This window comes from Salmo salar, chromosome 18 (assembly GCF_965601325.2).
Source record: "Salmo salar chromosome 18, fSalSal1, whole genome shotgun sequence".
Lineage (NCBI taxonomy): Eukaryota > Metazoa > Chordata > Actinopteri > Salmoniformes > Salmonidae > Salmo > Salmo salar.
The window spans coordinates 13,200,001-13,215,912 of NC_138308.1; the positions used below are offsets into that span (position 1 = coordinate 13,200,001).

At 43.7% G+C, this 15,912-nt stretch overlaps 1 protein-coding gene across 1 annotated transcript in view; it reads right to left on the bottom strand.

Moving 5' to 3' along the window:
* Positions 1 to 15,912, bottom strand: part of ubr2 (ubiquitin protein ligase E3 component n-recognin 2) — a 43,228-nt gene that overhangs the window by 1,300 nt on the left and 26,016 nt on the right. The window contains exons 32-46 of the mRNA XM_082964719.1: positions 15,080 to 15,171; positions 14,803 to 14,884; positions 14,490 to 14,638; positions 11,647 to 11,702; positions 11,441 to 11,537; positions 11,195 to 11,262; positions 10,249 to 10,384; positions 9,944 to 10,040; positions 9,623 to 9,753; positions 8,582 to 8,690; positions 8,348 to 8,404; positions 5,983 to 6,060; positions 1,838 to 2,008; positions 819 to 920; positions 1 to 600 (exon numbers count right to left, since the gene is read on the bottom strand). The exon at positions 1 to 600 is cut by the window's left edge and continues 1,300 nt beyond it. Of these exons, the coding sequence (XP_082820845.1) occupies positions 459 to 600; positions 819 to 920; positions 1,838 to 2,008; positions 5,983 to 6,060; positions 8,348 to 8,404; positions 8,582 to 8,690; positions 9,623 to 9,753; positions 9,944 to 10,040; positions 10,249 to 10,384; positions 11,195 to 11,262; positions 11,441 to 11,537; positions 11,647 to 11,702; positions 14,490 to 14,638; positions 14,803 to 14,884; positions 15,080 to 15,171 (1,567 nt within the window). The 3' untranslated portion in view covers positions 1 to 458. The remainder of the gene's footprint in view (positions 601 to 818; positions 921 to 1,837; positions 2,009 to 5,982; positions 6,061 to 8,347; positions 8,405 to 8,581; positions 8,691 to 9,622; positions 9,754 to 9,943; positions 10,041 to 10,248; positions 10,385 to 11,194; positions 11,263 to 11,440; positions 11,538 to 11,646; positions 11,703 to 14,489; positions 14,639 to 14,802; positions 14,885 to 15,079; positions 15,172 to 15,912) is intronic.

Here is a 15,912-nt window from a genome sequence, read left to right on the forward strand (position 1 = left end):
AGGATGAAAACCTTGTGCTTACTCAAAATGTTAGGTATCAAAGCAATCCAACACGGCAGCCATCTATCTACCTTAGAAATAATTTAAATCGTATTTGAATAGGCAGAAATTAAATAACATTCCTATAAAGAAGTTATACTCTGGAGTATTCATGTTGCACCCGACCCCGGGGGCCCGATGTGTCAGCTATATGCTTTATAATATATATATTTTTTATATTAAATCAGAAAGAAAATAGAGAAACACATTCTTTCCAGGGAGAAACAGCAAAAAGAAGAGAAAAACCTACATCCATTCATCCACTCCCAGACAGAGGGGGAGAGAGAGGGAGGAGCGAGAGGGGTGGGGCTCTGTTGCCATGTCCACCATACTGCTGCTCTCTCATGTGCAGAGTCCCCCATGTTTGGAGAAGGGGTGTATCTGACTCTGGTGGGTGGGACCTATAGTAACCTATGACATCACAGGTGCTGCCAGTCGATACCCACCAGGGTCTGGTTGGCCTCCTGGGCGTGCCCTATTTCCTCTGTGACGCTGTGCTGGCGCCACAGCTTCTGGATCTTGCGGTAGCGCTGGCGGCACAGGTGCAATGGGTTCCCCCGCCTGGATAAAACACAGAGATGCAAGGCTTTCAAACAGCGGAGGACAGCAATACACACTACTGGACATCTTTCAGCACAGACCAATAACATTTACAGCAGTGGGTCTCAAAGTTGCTTCTGGGGGATTCTGATGAGCGCTGGTGTCTGATCCAAACGTTTGAGAAGCCATTTTGAGAACCACTGCTGTAATGTTATGAGTGAATGTGCAGTGTTGTTCACCTTAGGCCCTGGTCCGTCTCTCCATAGTCGTCCAGGTAAGGAGGAGCGTAGAAACAGCCCTTAGTTTTACCGGCCAGGAACAGAACCTGGCTCTCTCGCACTCTGGAACAGAAGGGATAGCATTATACTTGCACACTCATGAACGTCGGCAAATCTGTAGTTTCTTTTGTCAAGTAACCATTTCTTTGTGCTTGGGGTGAAATGAAAATAGAGGTCTCTGACCATCGAAAGAACAACATGCAGAAAAACACTCAACCCTACTGTAAAATATGGTGGTGGATCTTTGATGTGACTGGGCTATTTGGCTTCCACTGGTCCTGGGAACCTTGTTAAGGTCAACGGCATCATGAACTTTACCCAGTACCAGGATATTTTAGCCAAAAACCTGGTTGCCTCTGCCAGGAGGCTGAAACTTGGCCGCAAGTGGATCTTCCAGCAAGACAATAACCCCAAGCACACATCAAAATCCACAAAGAAATGGTTAATTGACCACATAATCAACATTTTGCAATGGCCATCAGTCTCCGGACTTGAACCCCATTGAAAACCTGTGGTTTGAATTGAAGAGGGCAGTCCATTAGAGCAGACAATGATATCAAGGATCTGGAAAGATTCTGTATGGAGGAATGGTCTAAGATCCCTTCCAATGTGTTCTCCAACTCATAAAGCATTTGAGAAAAAGGCTCGCAGGGGGAGGGTGCTAGCGTACTGAAAACAGGGGATCCAATCATCTTTCAGATGAATTTTTTTGTATTACTTGTTAGACAAATTCATTCTCCGAGCAAATGTATAAGTATACAATAACGTGTATATATTTTTATGGCATACAAGTATTATTTACTTTATACAGCCCTTTTCTGCTCATCTTTATCAAGGCATCCAATAATTCCAGACCCCACTGTATACAGGCGCACATTTAAACACACACACACACACACACACACACACACACACACACACACACACACACACACACACACACACACACACACACACACACACACACACCGGGTCTGTACCTGAGGAAGATGCCTACTCCGGCTCCACAGGCGAAGGTGTGCGCGGTGCAAGCTCCCACGTCCTCTCCATCTAGCTCTGTCTGGCAGCAGTAGCTCTGAGAACACAGCATGGAGCCACACACCAGGCACAGGGTGGGCGCACGGGACTTATCGCCACCTGACTTAGGGCACCTGGGGGGAGAGCGAGGAGAGCATAAACACACAGTTGGGGCCAAATACACTACATGGCCAAAAGTATGTAGATTCCCCTTCAAAATGAGTGGATTCGGCTATTTCAGCCACACAGGTGTATAAAATCGAGCACACAGCCATTCAATCTCCATAGACAAAGATTGGCAATAGAATGGCCTATACTGAAGAGCTCAGTGACTTTCAACGTGGCACCGTCATAGGATGCCACCTTTCCAACAAGTCAGTTCATCAAATGTCTGCCCTGCTAGAGCTGCCCCCGTTAACTGTAAGTGCTGTTAATGTGAAGTGGAAATGTATAGGAGCAACAATGGCTCAGCCGCAAAGTGGTAGGCCACACAAGGTCACAGAATGGGACCGCCGTGGGCTGAAGCGCACGGGAGAACTGTTTGTCGGAAGCTTCATGAAATGGGTTTCCATGGCCGAGCAGCCGCACACAAGCCGAAGATCGCTTGGCATTGCACATGGTGTTGGCTGGAGTGGTGTAAAGCTCCCCGCCATTGGACTCTGGAGCGGTGGAAACTAGAGGTCGACCAATTTTTTACACCTTTATTTAACTAGGCAAGTCAGTTAAGAACACATTCTTATTTTCAATGACGGCCTAGGAATGGTGGGTTAAGTGCCTTGTTCAGGGGCAGAACGACAGATTTTTACCTTGTCAGCTCGGGGATTCGTTTTTGCAACCTTCCGGTTACTAGTCCAACGCTCTAACCACCTGCCTTACATTGCACTCCACGAGGAGCCTGCGTGGCAGGCTGACTACCTGTTACGCGAGGGCAGCAAGAAGCCAAGGTAAGTTGCTAGCTAGCATTAAACTTATCTTATAAAAAACTATCTTAACAATCGCTAGTTAACTACACATGGTTGATGATATTACTAGTTTATCTAACGTGTCCTGCGTTGCATATAATCGATGCGGTGCCTGTTAATTTCTGATCGAATCACAGCCTACTTTGCCAAACGGGTGATGATTTAGCACTGTCGTTGCACCAATGTGTACCTAACCATAAATATCAATGCCTTTCTTTAAAATCAATACACAAGTATATATTTTTAAACCTGCATATTTAGTTAATATTGCCTGCTAACATGAATTTCTTATAATTAGGGAAATTGTGTCACTTCTCTTGCGTTCCGTGCAAGCAGTCAGGGTATATGCAGCAGTTTGGGTCGCCTGGCTCGTTGCGAACTGTGTGAAGTCCTAACAAAGACCGTAATTAATTTGCCAGAATTGTACATAATTATGTATTAACATTGAAGGTTGTACAATGTAACAGCAATATTTAGACTTAGGGATGCCACCCGTTAGTTAAAATACGGAACGGTTCCGTATTTCACTGAAAGAATAAACGTTTTGTTTTCGAAATGATAGTTTCCGGATTCTTCCATATTAATGACCAAAGGCTCATATTTCTGTGTGTTATTATGTTATAATTAAGTCTATGATTTGATATTTGATAGAGCAGTCTGACTGAGCGATGGTAGGCAGCAGCAGGCTCGTAAGCATTCATTCAAACAGCACTTTCGCTGTGCTTCAAGCATTGAGCTGTTTATGACTTCAAGCCTATCAACTCCCGAGATTAGGCTGGTGTAACCGATGTGAAATGGCTAGCTAGTTAGCGGGGTGTGCGCTAATAGCGTTTCAATCGGTGACGTCACTCGCCATGAGTAGTTGTTCCCCTTTCTCTGCAAGGGCCGCGGCTTTTGTGGAGCTTTGGGTAACGATGCTTCGAGGGTGGCTGTTGTCGATGTGTTCCTGGTTCGAGCCCAGGTAGGGGCGAGGAGAGGGACGGAAGCTATACTGTTACACTGGCAATACTAAAGTGCCTATAAGAACATCCAATAGTCAAAGGTATATGAAATACAAATGGTAGAGAGAGAAATAGTCCTATAATTCCTATAAGAACTACAACCTAAAACTTCTTACCTGGGAATATTGAAGACTCATTTTAAAAAAAAACACCAGCTTTCATATGTTCTCATGTTCTGAGCAAGGAACTTAAACGTTAGCTTTTTTACATGGCACATATTGCACTTTTACTTTCTTCTCCAACACTTTGTTATTGCATTATTTAAACCAAATTGAACATGTTTCATTATTTATTTGAGGCTAAATTGATTTTATTGATGTATTATATTAAGTTAAAATAAGTGTTCATTCAGTATTGTTGTAATTGTCATTATTACAAATAAAAAAAATCTAAAAAAAAATTGACCGATTAATCGGTATCGGCTTTTTCGGTCCGCCAATAATCGGTATTGGCGTTGAAAAATCATAATCGGTCGACCTCTACTGGAAACGCATTCTCTGGAGTGATGAATCACGATTCATTTACATTTTAGTCATTTAGCTGACACTCTTATCCAGTCACTGTACCCAAAACTGCACACATTTGACTAATCTGTAACCCCGTACATTGACTCAGTAGCAGTACCCCCTCTGTATATAGCCTTGATATAATTTTATTGTTACACTTTTTATTTTTTTGTTTACTTTAGTTTATTTAGTAAATATTTCACAGCTGTTGTATTTGGTGCATGTGACATTTTTTGGGGGACTTTTTCAAACTGGTCTCCCATGGGAATCAAACCCACAACCATGGTGTTACAAGCGCCATGCTCTGCCAACTGAGCCCCACCGGAGGACCAGATTCACCATCTGGCAGTCCGACAGACAAATCTGGGTTTGGCGGATGCCAGGAGAACGCTACCTGCCGACTGTAAAGTTTGGTGGAGGAGGAAAAATGGTCTGGAGCTGCCCCCATGCACAAAGCAAGGTCCATACAGAAACGGTTTGTCGAGATCGGGGTGGAAGAACTTGACTGGCCTGCACAGAGCCCTGACCTCAACCCCATCGAACACCTTTGGTATGAATTGGAACGCCGAACAGTGAGCCAGACCTAATCACCCAATGTCAGTGCCTGACCTCACTAATACTCATGGCTAAATGGTAGCAAATCCCCGCAGCAATGTTCCAACATTTAGTGGAAAGCCTTCCCATAAAAGTGGAGGCTGTTATCGCAGCAAAGGGGGGACCAACTCCATATTATGCCCATGATATTGGAATGTGGATGTTCAATGAGCAGATGTCCACATCATTTTGCCCACGTAGTGTATATTGGCACCCTTGCGCATTTCTTAAAGGCCCAATGCAGTCAAAATTCAGTTTTTGCTGTGTTTAATATCATGTTGTAAAACAGCTGATGAAACTAACACTGTTTAATGAAATTATTACAGCAATGTATTTAAACATTACTAGGGATGTCCCAAACTAAAACAAATCATCAGTGTTTGAGGGGTGCCTTCCACCAACTGCTGTTCTCAGCTCTCATCATAGGTTATGGAAGTGATTCAGATTTTGACGCATAGGGTGTGTCTATATAGGGAAAAATACACGTTTTAAATAGATTAGTCAAAAGAACAATTATTTAAAACGGGTATTTCCCACCTGTATTTCACCCCTCAAACACTGATGATTTAGAGCAGTTTGCTGCTGAAGAGTGGGCCAAATTACCAGTAGAAAAGGTACAGCAAGCTCAATGATGGCTACAAGAAGCATTTGTCGGAAGTTATCTTGGCCAAAGGCTGTGCAACCAAATACTAGCACCAGGGTGCCAATCATTTTGTCCCTGCCATTTGTCTTTATTTTCTAAATGATTAATTGTAAACTTAAGTTTATAAAAATAAAACTGGTTCTGCAATGTTAAAAATCCAATAAGGTGTGGAGATCAACAGTTTTCAATTTCAACTTATTTGAGAATAGAGAATTATTTAAGAAAAGTGCAATAGGTCCAATATATTTGACCGCAACTGTAATTAATAGACATTCAATCTAAAAGGTCTGCCATAGGACAGTAAGGAGAGCAATGACATCCAATTGCTCCCGATTGTAATTTTGTAAGGCTATGCTACGACATCTCTGATAAACCAATGACAGTTGTTCGCTGGGCACTCACGTGAAGCTGGATGCTTGGTTTATGAGGGCACTGTAGTCATCTGGGAGGTCAATCAGGCTGTTGGACTCCCGAGGGAAACTGAACAGAGGAAGAATTGGTCAGCCCTAGAGCTCTTAACACTATCAACAACAAATTCTGTACAGTTCTAAAAAATTTAAAAAACAACCACACCAGTGTTAATTTCGTCAACAATAACTATGACCAAAAACATTGGTCAACATATTTTTCCTGACGAAAACTAATGCCGATAACGAGAGGCCATGAATGTGTTACGAGAATTCCTTGCGAGACTTAAGGACATTCAATTCGACATGAAGCTCCTATTCATCCGTTTTTGTCCAATCATAAGCATGCATGCCTTTGCAGAATGTTTAATGTAATCCTCTCATTGGCATAAGTAACGTCTTTCAGTTGCGCGGTCTGATTGAGCTGATCTGCTCTCCCACACAGCTCCCGGGCAGTCACTTCAGTCACTCGTCAATCTTTTGATATGATACGCAGAACAATGTTAACTCTGTCTTACTTTCATGTAGGCTATTTTTGCTTTGATCATGTCAGCTCTATTTTCCTACGTGCTCTTTTACTCATCTGTCTTGTCGCGTTCCGCAAATACGCGTGCAGTTTTTCCCCGATTGAACCTATGAAAGCTACAGTATTCGCTGAACATTAGGAGTAAAGTAAAATTTCTGGCAATGTTGGAATACTCAGATTTTCCCTTTTTTAAGGAAATCAGAGGCGCGGTCAATCCTCTGCAACTGGATCCTGGACTTCCTGATGGAACGCCCCCAGGTGGTGAGGGTAGAAAACAACACATCTGCCACGCTGACCCTCAACACTGGGGCCCCTCAGGAGTGCGTGCATATAGCCCCATCCTGTACTCCCTGTTCAACCACGACTGCGTGGCCGTGCACAACTCCAACACTACTATCAGAAAGACATTGAGGGAGAGTCCATGAGCGGATCGTGGACTAGAGGAAAAGGTGGGCCGAACAGGCCCCCATTAACATCGACGGGGCTGTAGTGGAGCGGGTCGAGAGCTTCAAGTTCCTCGGTGTCCACATTACTATGGAGCTATCATGGTCCAAACATACCAAGACAGTCGTGAAGAGGGCACGACAACGCCTCTTTCCCCTCAGGAGGCTGAAAAGATTTGTCATAGACCTCAGATCTTCAAAAAGTTATACAGCTGCACCACAGAGTATCTTGACTGGCTGCATCATCGCTTGGTATGGCAACTGCTTGGGTAGTGCGGATGTCCCAGTACGTCACAGGACCTCTATACCAGGCGGTGTCAGAGGAAGGCCCTAAACATTTTCAAAGACTCCAGCCACCCAGGTCATATACGGTTCTCTCTGCTACCACACGACAAGTGGTACCGATGTACCAAGTCTGGAACCAACAGGACCCTGAACAGCTTCTACACCCAAGCCATAAGCCTCCTAAATAGTTAACCAAATAGCTACTCAGACTAACTTTTTTTTACTCATCACATACACTGCTGCTACTGTTTACTATCCGCCACTTTATTCCTGGCTACAGTATTTGAACATATCTGCCTTGTACCCCTGCACATCAATTCGGTGCCGGTACTCCTTGTATATAGCCAAGTTATCGTTACTCATTGTGTATGTATTATTACGTGTTTAACTTTTCTATTATTTCTCCATTTTCTTTCTCGGCACTGTTTTTTACAAAGCATGTAAAGAATCATTTTATTTTGATTTGACCTTCTCCTTGAGCATAAACTGAAAATGGCAGGTGTCCAACATGTAGAAATCACTCTGCCATTTCCCGGTTACTTAAATTCTACACTGTTCACTCAATTTCAGTTTTTGTGAGAAAACAAGCACTTGAGTGTAGAGAATCACTACACAATCTAAAATCGCAGTAAAATGTATTCAATAAATAAAAATATAATATTTTCAGCTGTTTGAAGCTGGTGGATAAAACTAAAAGTAAAGACTCCAGGGCGAATCTCCACCATGTTGCCGGGAAATGGGATGCGGGGGAGGGGGGTGAGTTGTTATTTGCCTAGCTTCCTCAAGGGGAAACAAAGTTAGACATAACACCTTTAATATGATGGAAGTTAAAAAAGGTAAATCTTATTTATTTTCATGAAATAAAATGCATTGACTAATATGCAACTAACGTGACTGGCTAGAACTACACTAAAATTGTCTAGAGTTTTAGTCGACTGATAAACTAATAAGTCTGAAATGACTAAAATGTATTTTAGTCATAAAGACTCAAACGAAAATAGCTGCCAAAATTAACACTGTACCACACAAAATAATTTATACCAATATCCGACCTAAGTAATCAGAGTCTTCAACCCATCATATCACAGTAAAATAGCAGCACTGACCTCACGAGAACGCCACCTCCCTGGAGCGTCTGTCGTACACCTGGGTGAGAGCACCACCTACAGGACAGGAGGACAAAATGCTAAATGAAATAAACTTTCCCCCATCAGAGTGTGGCTATGACATACAGTACATCAATCAGTCATGCAGCTGGCACTTCTGAACCATTCAGAGGATACACGAGGAGAAAAGACAGGTTACTGGCGTGCGCAAGAGAGAGCGAAAGAGACTCTTACCCGTGCAGTAAGGGCTCCAGTAGCACCTTTTGACTGTGGTAAAGCTGAAGCAGGTTGGAGGGCAGACTGAGGTATCCACACAGCACCTCCCACTGACCAGGACACAGAGCTAGAAGAGACACAGAGAGTGAACACCAACAGCATGGCTCTGTTTGGTACAGTGTACGTGTTCAAAGATCAGTAAGAGTGTAAAAGTGTGTGAGATACGCACACTTGAATATAAGTGTAAGGCTGTGTCTATCATGGAATAACCACAATCACCGTTATAACGGTTCAAACTGCAAAATTAAAGGCACGCGCTAATCGTCTCTCCTCTCTCCCCTCCTCTCTGCTGCTGTAGCCCACTTGTGTTGTGTTGCCTAGCAACCGGAGTAAACAATCTATCACACAGTGGTCATGCCTTTGGGTCATGCATACAGACTTGGCTCTCGATTCAATCCATACAGCCGAAGTTCAGTGCTATAGCGCGATTGAAATTTAAAAGGCAACGTTCCCGCATTCACAGGGAGACTGGATTCACGGTAAATGCTGCATGTCGGCTCAATCGGAAATGACATTTAAAATTCCAAGCGCGCTATAGTGCTGAACTTTGGCGTTATGGATTGAATCAAGCCCTCTACGTTCGCGAACTTTGGTTTTTAGAACATTGACGATTAACTTTTGCTTATAAAATGTCCCACACTCACCAAGCAGACAGAGAGGTGATTCAGGTCAGATTTCAGCATCTTTTTTTACACCTTTACAAACCAGAGAATTATTCCTACTGTAGCTGGTACAGATAATACCGGCTACAGCATCTAAGGGAGTGCATTTTTGAAGGAGAGAGAGTGTACGTTGGGAGGAGATGGAGACAGTTGGCTATCTAGACAGATGATCATTCTTTCACACTACCGCTATTGCGTCAAATATTATTTCAAATGAATGGATCGAAGGGTTATGGCGGCTCTTTTATTCACGGCCTTCACCCATAATCATTGGTTCCACGATTATACAATTACCGTGCCAGCCCTGTGTGTGTGTGTGTATCCATGTTGTAGTTACCATGCAGCTCTGGGGGCGTAGGAACCCCGTTAAGGTGGTGGAAGAAGAGTGCAGCTCCTCTCAGGTAGGGCAGGATGCCAGTCTTCACGCAACGCCACAGGTGCCAACCAGAGCACACCTCAGGCAGGGAACTGTCACCACACACACACACACACACACACACACACACACACACATTAGAAAAATCACACTCACAGCATGGTTCAAGCACAACGCGCGCATTACCGCGACAATACTGGGGGAAAAGCCGGCTGCTTGGTGGATAGGGAAGACGAGGGTGTAGTCTGGAACGTGTCATAGCTAGAGTCAGTGTCGCCTCACCTGCCCAGGTGTGTTCTGAGGGTGTTGTAGAGAGCGCAGATGTCCTCCTCCTCCTCCCTCTCTGCTCCCCCACTCTCCTGCTCCATGGTCACCTCCTCTGTTGACACACACACAATGTACATGTTTGGTCCTTTCTCTACGCCGTACAAACACGCTTCACATTTGACAGTGGTTAACTTCCACGACTCGTAAGTACCCTCTCTTCAACTATCCAAAAGGTAAGATTTTAGCTGAGGTTGAGAGAACTTTAATATGCATGCAGACACACACACCCTGTCCAGGTGTAGGGTGCTCTCTCTCCTTACCTGGGCCTGACGTGAGCAGCATCTGGACCATGTGAGCCACAGTGATGAGGTGGAAGAAGTGCAGCTGGACAGCGTCTACGCTCAGCCCTGAAGAGTCCTGGGAATGGACCGACCCGTAGGACAGCACCACACTCACCTGAGAGAGGGATCGGTGTTGACTTAATACTTATGCACAAAAATCATATTTTATTGCTCACATCTCTCACATATTTAGCAGATCTTATTGCGGGTGTAGCAAAATGCTTGTGTTCCAAGCTCCAACAGTGCAGTAATATGTAACAATTTACAACGACACACACAAATCTAAAAATTAAATAATGGAATTAATATATAAATATCAGAACGAGCAATGTCAGAGTGGCATTGACTAAAATACAGTAGAATATAATACAGTATATACATATGAAATGAGTATAGCAGTATGTAAACATAATTAATGTTTTATGGTCAGAGTCAACAATTGGTTCGCGTATGATCTGGGAGCTCAGAGATATGATATACCACTTGGCATGTACAGTACCAGTCAAAAGTTAGGACACGCCATATTATGGACTTGGTCTTTTACCAAATACGGCCATCTTCGGTATACCACGCATACCTTGTCACAACACAACTGCTTGGCTCAAACGCATTAAGGAAATAAATTCCGCAAATTAACAAGGCACACCTGTTAATTGAAATGCATTCCAGGTAACTACCCCATGAAGCTGGTTGAGAGAATGCCATGAGTGTGCAAAGCTGTCATCAAGGCAAAGGGTGGCTACTTCGAAGAATCTAAAATATATTTTGATATGTTTAACACTTTTTTGGTTACTACATAATTCCATATATGTCTTCACTATTATTCTACAATGTAGAAAATAGTAAAAATAAAGAAAAACCCTTGAATGAGTAGGTGTGTCCAAACTTTTGGCTGGTTCTGTATGTCTGATGGACAGGGACTCACCAAAAGGTGCAACATGTCTATGTCCAGGATACAGGGAGAGGTCTCCACCTGGGGGTCTGGAATTAATGCTACACAAAACACACCACACACACACACCCTCCATCAATAAAACTATACAACTCAAATGCCTAGACCAAAAAAAGCCTCAACATATGCAACATTAACACAACATGTGAATTTGAATTCAGGCACTGAAAGGACCAGCCTACTGGTCCTGCAGGTGCCCGTTGACAGTGTCTGTCCTACCTGCTACCAGTCTGATGTAGTGGCCCTGCACAGAGGGCTGAGAGGCTGCAGTCCAACACGCTGAGCCAAACCTGGCCAGGGAGCTCAGGCAGTCATCCTGCACACACACAAACACCGGTGTCAAATATGTCTCACCTCTCCACATAACACTACTTCCTAGAAGTCCAGTGACTCATAGGTTAGAAGGAGAGGTTGCTGTCGTTTACCTGTCTGCAAGGTAAACTTCCAAATAAAGGCTTCTCCTCATCCACCAACAGTCGCTCTAGAAAATGGAAGAAAAAAAAGTCAGTTGAACATCACAATGAGAGAAACGATTGTTGTGATTGGACATCTGTGGACCATTCTCAGCAACATATTAATTGACCCATTAAATAATGAAGACTTAACTAGGGCCGACATTTTGTCAGTCGGTTACTGTCATGCAAAAGACTGCTGGTCCCGCGGTAATTTACCGTTAATTAACATAAAAAGGTCTAGCATCTCCAGGCCTCCATGCATGCATGCAAGCCGCTTATGCGCACCTTTGAAACATCTACATTTTTTTTTTAAAGTCTAATAAATCCATTTAAATTTACACCACCACAATAATTCCATTATTTATTTTAGTCAGGTCTAAAGATACATTACGATATGAAGAGAATGTATTGAGTTGGCCGACTGTAGGTTTATGTTATCTGGCTATGCTCCATGCTGTAGGCTTGTTCATTTAGCTGACAAGATATGAGAGACTTATGAGCATGCCATTATTCAATTTTAATCGGGTTTTACAGTAAGAAGAATATAATTGAACTTAGCTGAATAAAATAGAAAGGATATTTTTCCCCCATTACAGAGCGAGTGCGCATATGAAGTGGCTATGTTGAGTGTAAAAGTGATCATTTGAAACAGGTCCTATAATGTTTTAGTGGTGAATGATACAAACCTCAGAATGTCTTAGAAATCAAAAGATATATGGGCTGCATGGTGCGACTACAGTCTATTGAGGATTTGAACAAGCAGCAAAAACTAAAAAACCCTGCGCTCCGTTCCTTGCCTCAGGCTGCACAGCTGCTCTCTCATCAAGTGATCATATTTTCACCCATCAGACTATTCTCTATTTATCTGGTCTTTACTAATATGTAACATTAGTTTATTAGTAAAATAACAATTTTAAAATGGGCAGGAACAGAGACAAGGGGAAAAAGATGGCATCGGTATGCACTCAAACAGCCTAGTCAGTGAACGGAGGCTGTGCCCTTTCCCGCCGGTCTGTTTTGTAGGCTACTTTGGTTTTTAGAGCGGATCATGTGCTTAATATGAGCAGCTGAGAAATAAATAAACACTTAATTCAGTCCATGCATCAACCACTGTTTGAGGAGCATGCTCTCGCTGCCCGACAGGTGATATTCCGCCAAAACCCTGTACGCCATGGGCTCTCCAATCTTGTTCCTGCAGCAAACACAGTGCTTGATTATGGAAATCTGTTCATGAACATCAACATGTTTTCGCAACTAAACATATTATCACTAAACTGTTGACAGCCCGTCTGCGTGCTCAATAAAGGAATATAGGAAAGAGGAGATGGAAACGCACGGTGGTGAGATATCCCTATTATTAGGCTATTCAAAATAAGATACAAATTCACTAATTGTAGGCAACCCTGCACAATCAATCAATGAAGCAATAGCATGGCCAAGGGCTGTAGGTTCTCTCCCAGACTCATGGATATACATGTTGGAGTGTAGCATAAGGTAACCAGTCCATCCAGTATGCATAACACAGTCCACACGCACCTGTCCTTCCTCAAATGTCTTTACTTTTGGAGTATAGGCTAGACCAATTATGTACCAAGACATCTTAAATCAGTTTTGTTTTATGTTTTTCTCCAATGCATAATTTGCGGTAGGCAATGTATTGTATAACGGCACAATCCTCATTTTAATTCAGTTTTTTTTAGAGCCCTGAGTACCAGGCCATTAGAACCTGATGGTAACAATAGAGCCCTGAGTACCAGGCCATTAGAACCTGATGGTAACAATAGAGCCCTGAGTACCAGGCCAGTAGGACCTGATGGTAACAATAGAGCCCTGAGTACCAGGCCATTAGGACCTGATGGTAACAATAGAGCCCTGAGTACCAGGCCATTAGGACCTGATGGTAACAATAGAGCCCTGAGTACCAGGCCATTAGGACCTGATGGTAACAATAGAGCCCTGAGTACCAGGCCATTAGGACCTGATGGTAACAATAGAGCCCTGAGTACCAGGCCATTAGAACCTGATAGTAACAATAGAGCCCTGAGTACCAGGCCAGTAGGACCTGATGGTAACAATAGAGCCCTGAGTACCAGGCCATTAGGACCTGATGGTAACAATAGAGCCCTGAGTACCAGGCCATTAGGACCTGATGGTAACAATAGAGCCCTGAGTACCAGGCCATTAGGACCTGATGGTAACAATAGAGCCCTGAGTACCAGGCCATTAGGACCTGATGGTAACAATAGAGCCCTGAGTACCAGGCCATTAGAACCTGATGGTAACAATAGAGCCCTGAGTACCAGGCCAGTAGGACTTGATGGTAACAATAGAGCCCTGAGTACCAGGCCATTAGAACCTGATGGTAACAATAGAGCCCTGAGTACCAGGCCATTAGAACCTGATGGTAACAATAGAGCCCTGAGTACCAGGCCATTAGAACCTGATGGTAACAATAGAGCCCTGAGTACCAGGCCATTAGAACCTGATGGTAACAATAGAGCCCTGAGTACCAGGCCATTAGGACCTGATGGTAACAATAGAGCCCTGAGTACCAGGCCATTAGGACCTGATGGTAGTTAGCAAGTTGGGTACTACCAAAACATGTCCAGAGTGCATTAAAGAAGATGACCGTGACTCAACAGTCATGTGGAATTTTACTCATGACTGCCGGTCATACAGTCACCGCAACAGCCCTAGACTCAATCCCACATGTGCACCTTTGATATGGGTTTCATATCACTTTAAACTATGTTGGTTCTCTAATTCTTGTCAATCATCTTTTTTTTCTTCCTGTCTGTGTGTGTCTGTATTACCGATAGACTGGATGGTGTAGGCACAGCTGCCCCAGCACATGATGGGCACGCGGGGGTCCTGCTCGTTGGGGTGCACCTTAAGCCCAGCTTTGTAGGTCGCCGTCCCAAACGTTGTCAGCATCTCCTTTATGGTGCTGGAGTAAGGACTCCTGAAGAGACGGGTAAGTGAACAACATCCAAATCAGAGGAAGCCAATCGAACTAACCCAAAGATGTCTTGGTTTACTCTTTGAGACATTGTCAACTGCCCGGCGCACAAAAGTATCTCTCCCTCATAAAATGGGTTACAGTGTCAGTCATGAGCAGTCACTTACATGGGCGTGTAGTCTATTCTAAAACTCTCAGGGGCAGGGCACCCCTCTTCTACCGTCTCGTCAACAGCGTCAACACCTACACCTACACACACACACACACACACACACACACACACACAGGTTAGTGACATAGCGTGAACGCATAGACACATTGTCGTATGTCACTTCAGAAACACTTTCATCTCAATGCTGATATACAGTGACCTCTAATGTGTTATGTTGAACATGTGAATGTGTTGTGCTATGATGAGAATGATCTACGCGGGAAGGAACTCACTGACGGGCTGGAGTTTCCTGTGGGCAGAGTGCATAGCCTGGATCTGCTGACCACTGATCTTTAGCCACTGACCCAGACCAGGCTGCTCACAACTGGAGAGAGGAAAGAGAAGGCGACTGGTCAGTGGACTGACCTACTCATTGTCACACTTCTGGAGAAGCATACAAATATGGGCTGGCCATTGCTTTTTCATTTGACATGCTAATAACAAGGCTGTTGGTATACACCGAGTTTACTAAACACTAGGAACACCTTAATATTGCATTGCACCCCCCTTTGCCCTCAGAACAGCCTCAATTCGTCGGGGGCATGGACTCTACAATGTGTCAAAAGCGTTCCACAGGGATGCTGGCCCATGTTGACTCCAATGCTTCCAACAGTCGTGTCAAGTTGGCTGGATGTCCTTTGGGTGGTGGACCATTCAAACACACAGGAAACTGTTGAGCGTGAAAAACCCAGCAGTGTTGCAGTTCTTGACACAAACTAGAGCGCCTGGCACCTACTACCATACCCCGTTCAAAGGCACTTCAATCTTTTGTCTTGCCCATTCACCCTCTAAAAACAGCTCGCACACACACAATCCATGTCTCAACTGTCTCAAGGCTTAAAAATCCTTCTTTAACCTGTTTCCTCTCCTTCATCTACACTGATTTGAAGTTGATTTTAACAAGTGACATCAATAAGGTATCATAGCTTTCACCTGGATTCACCTGGTCAGTCTATGTCATGGAAAGAGCAGGTGTTCCTAATGTTTTGTACATGCATCAGAACCATTCTTTGAAGAATATTTATTTATTTAACCAGGTAAGTCATTCAGAACATTGTTAAATAAA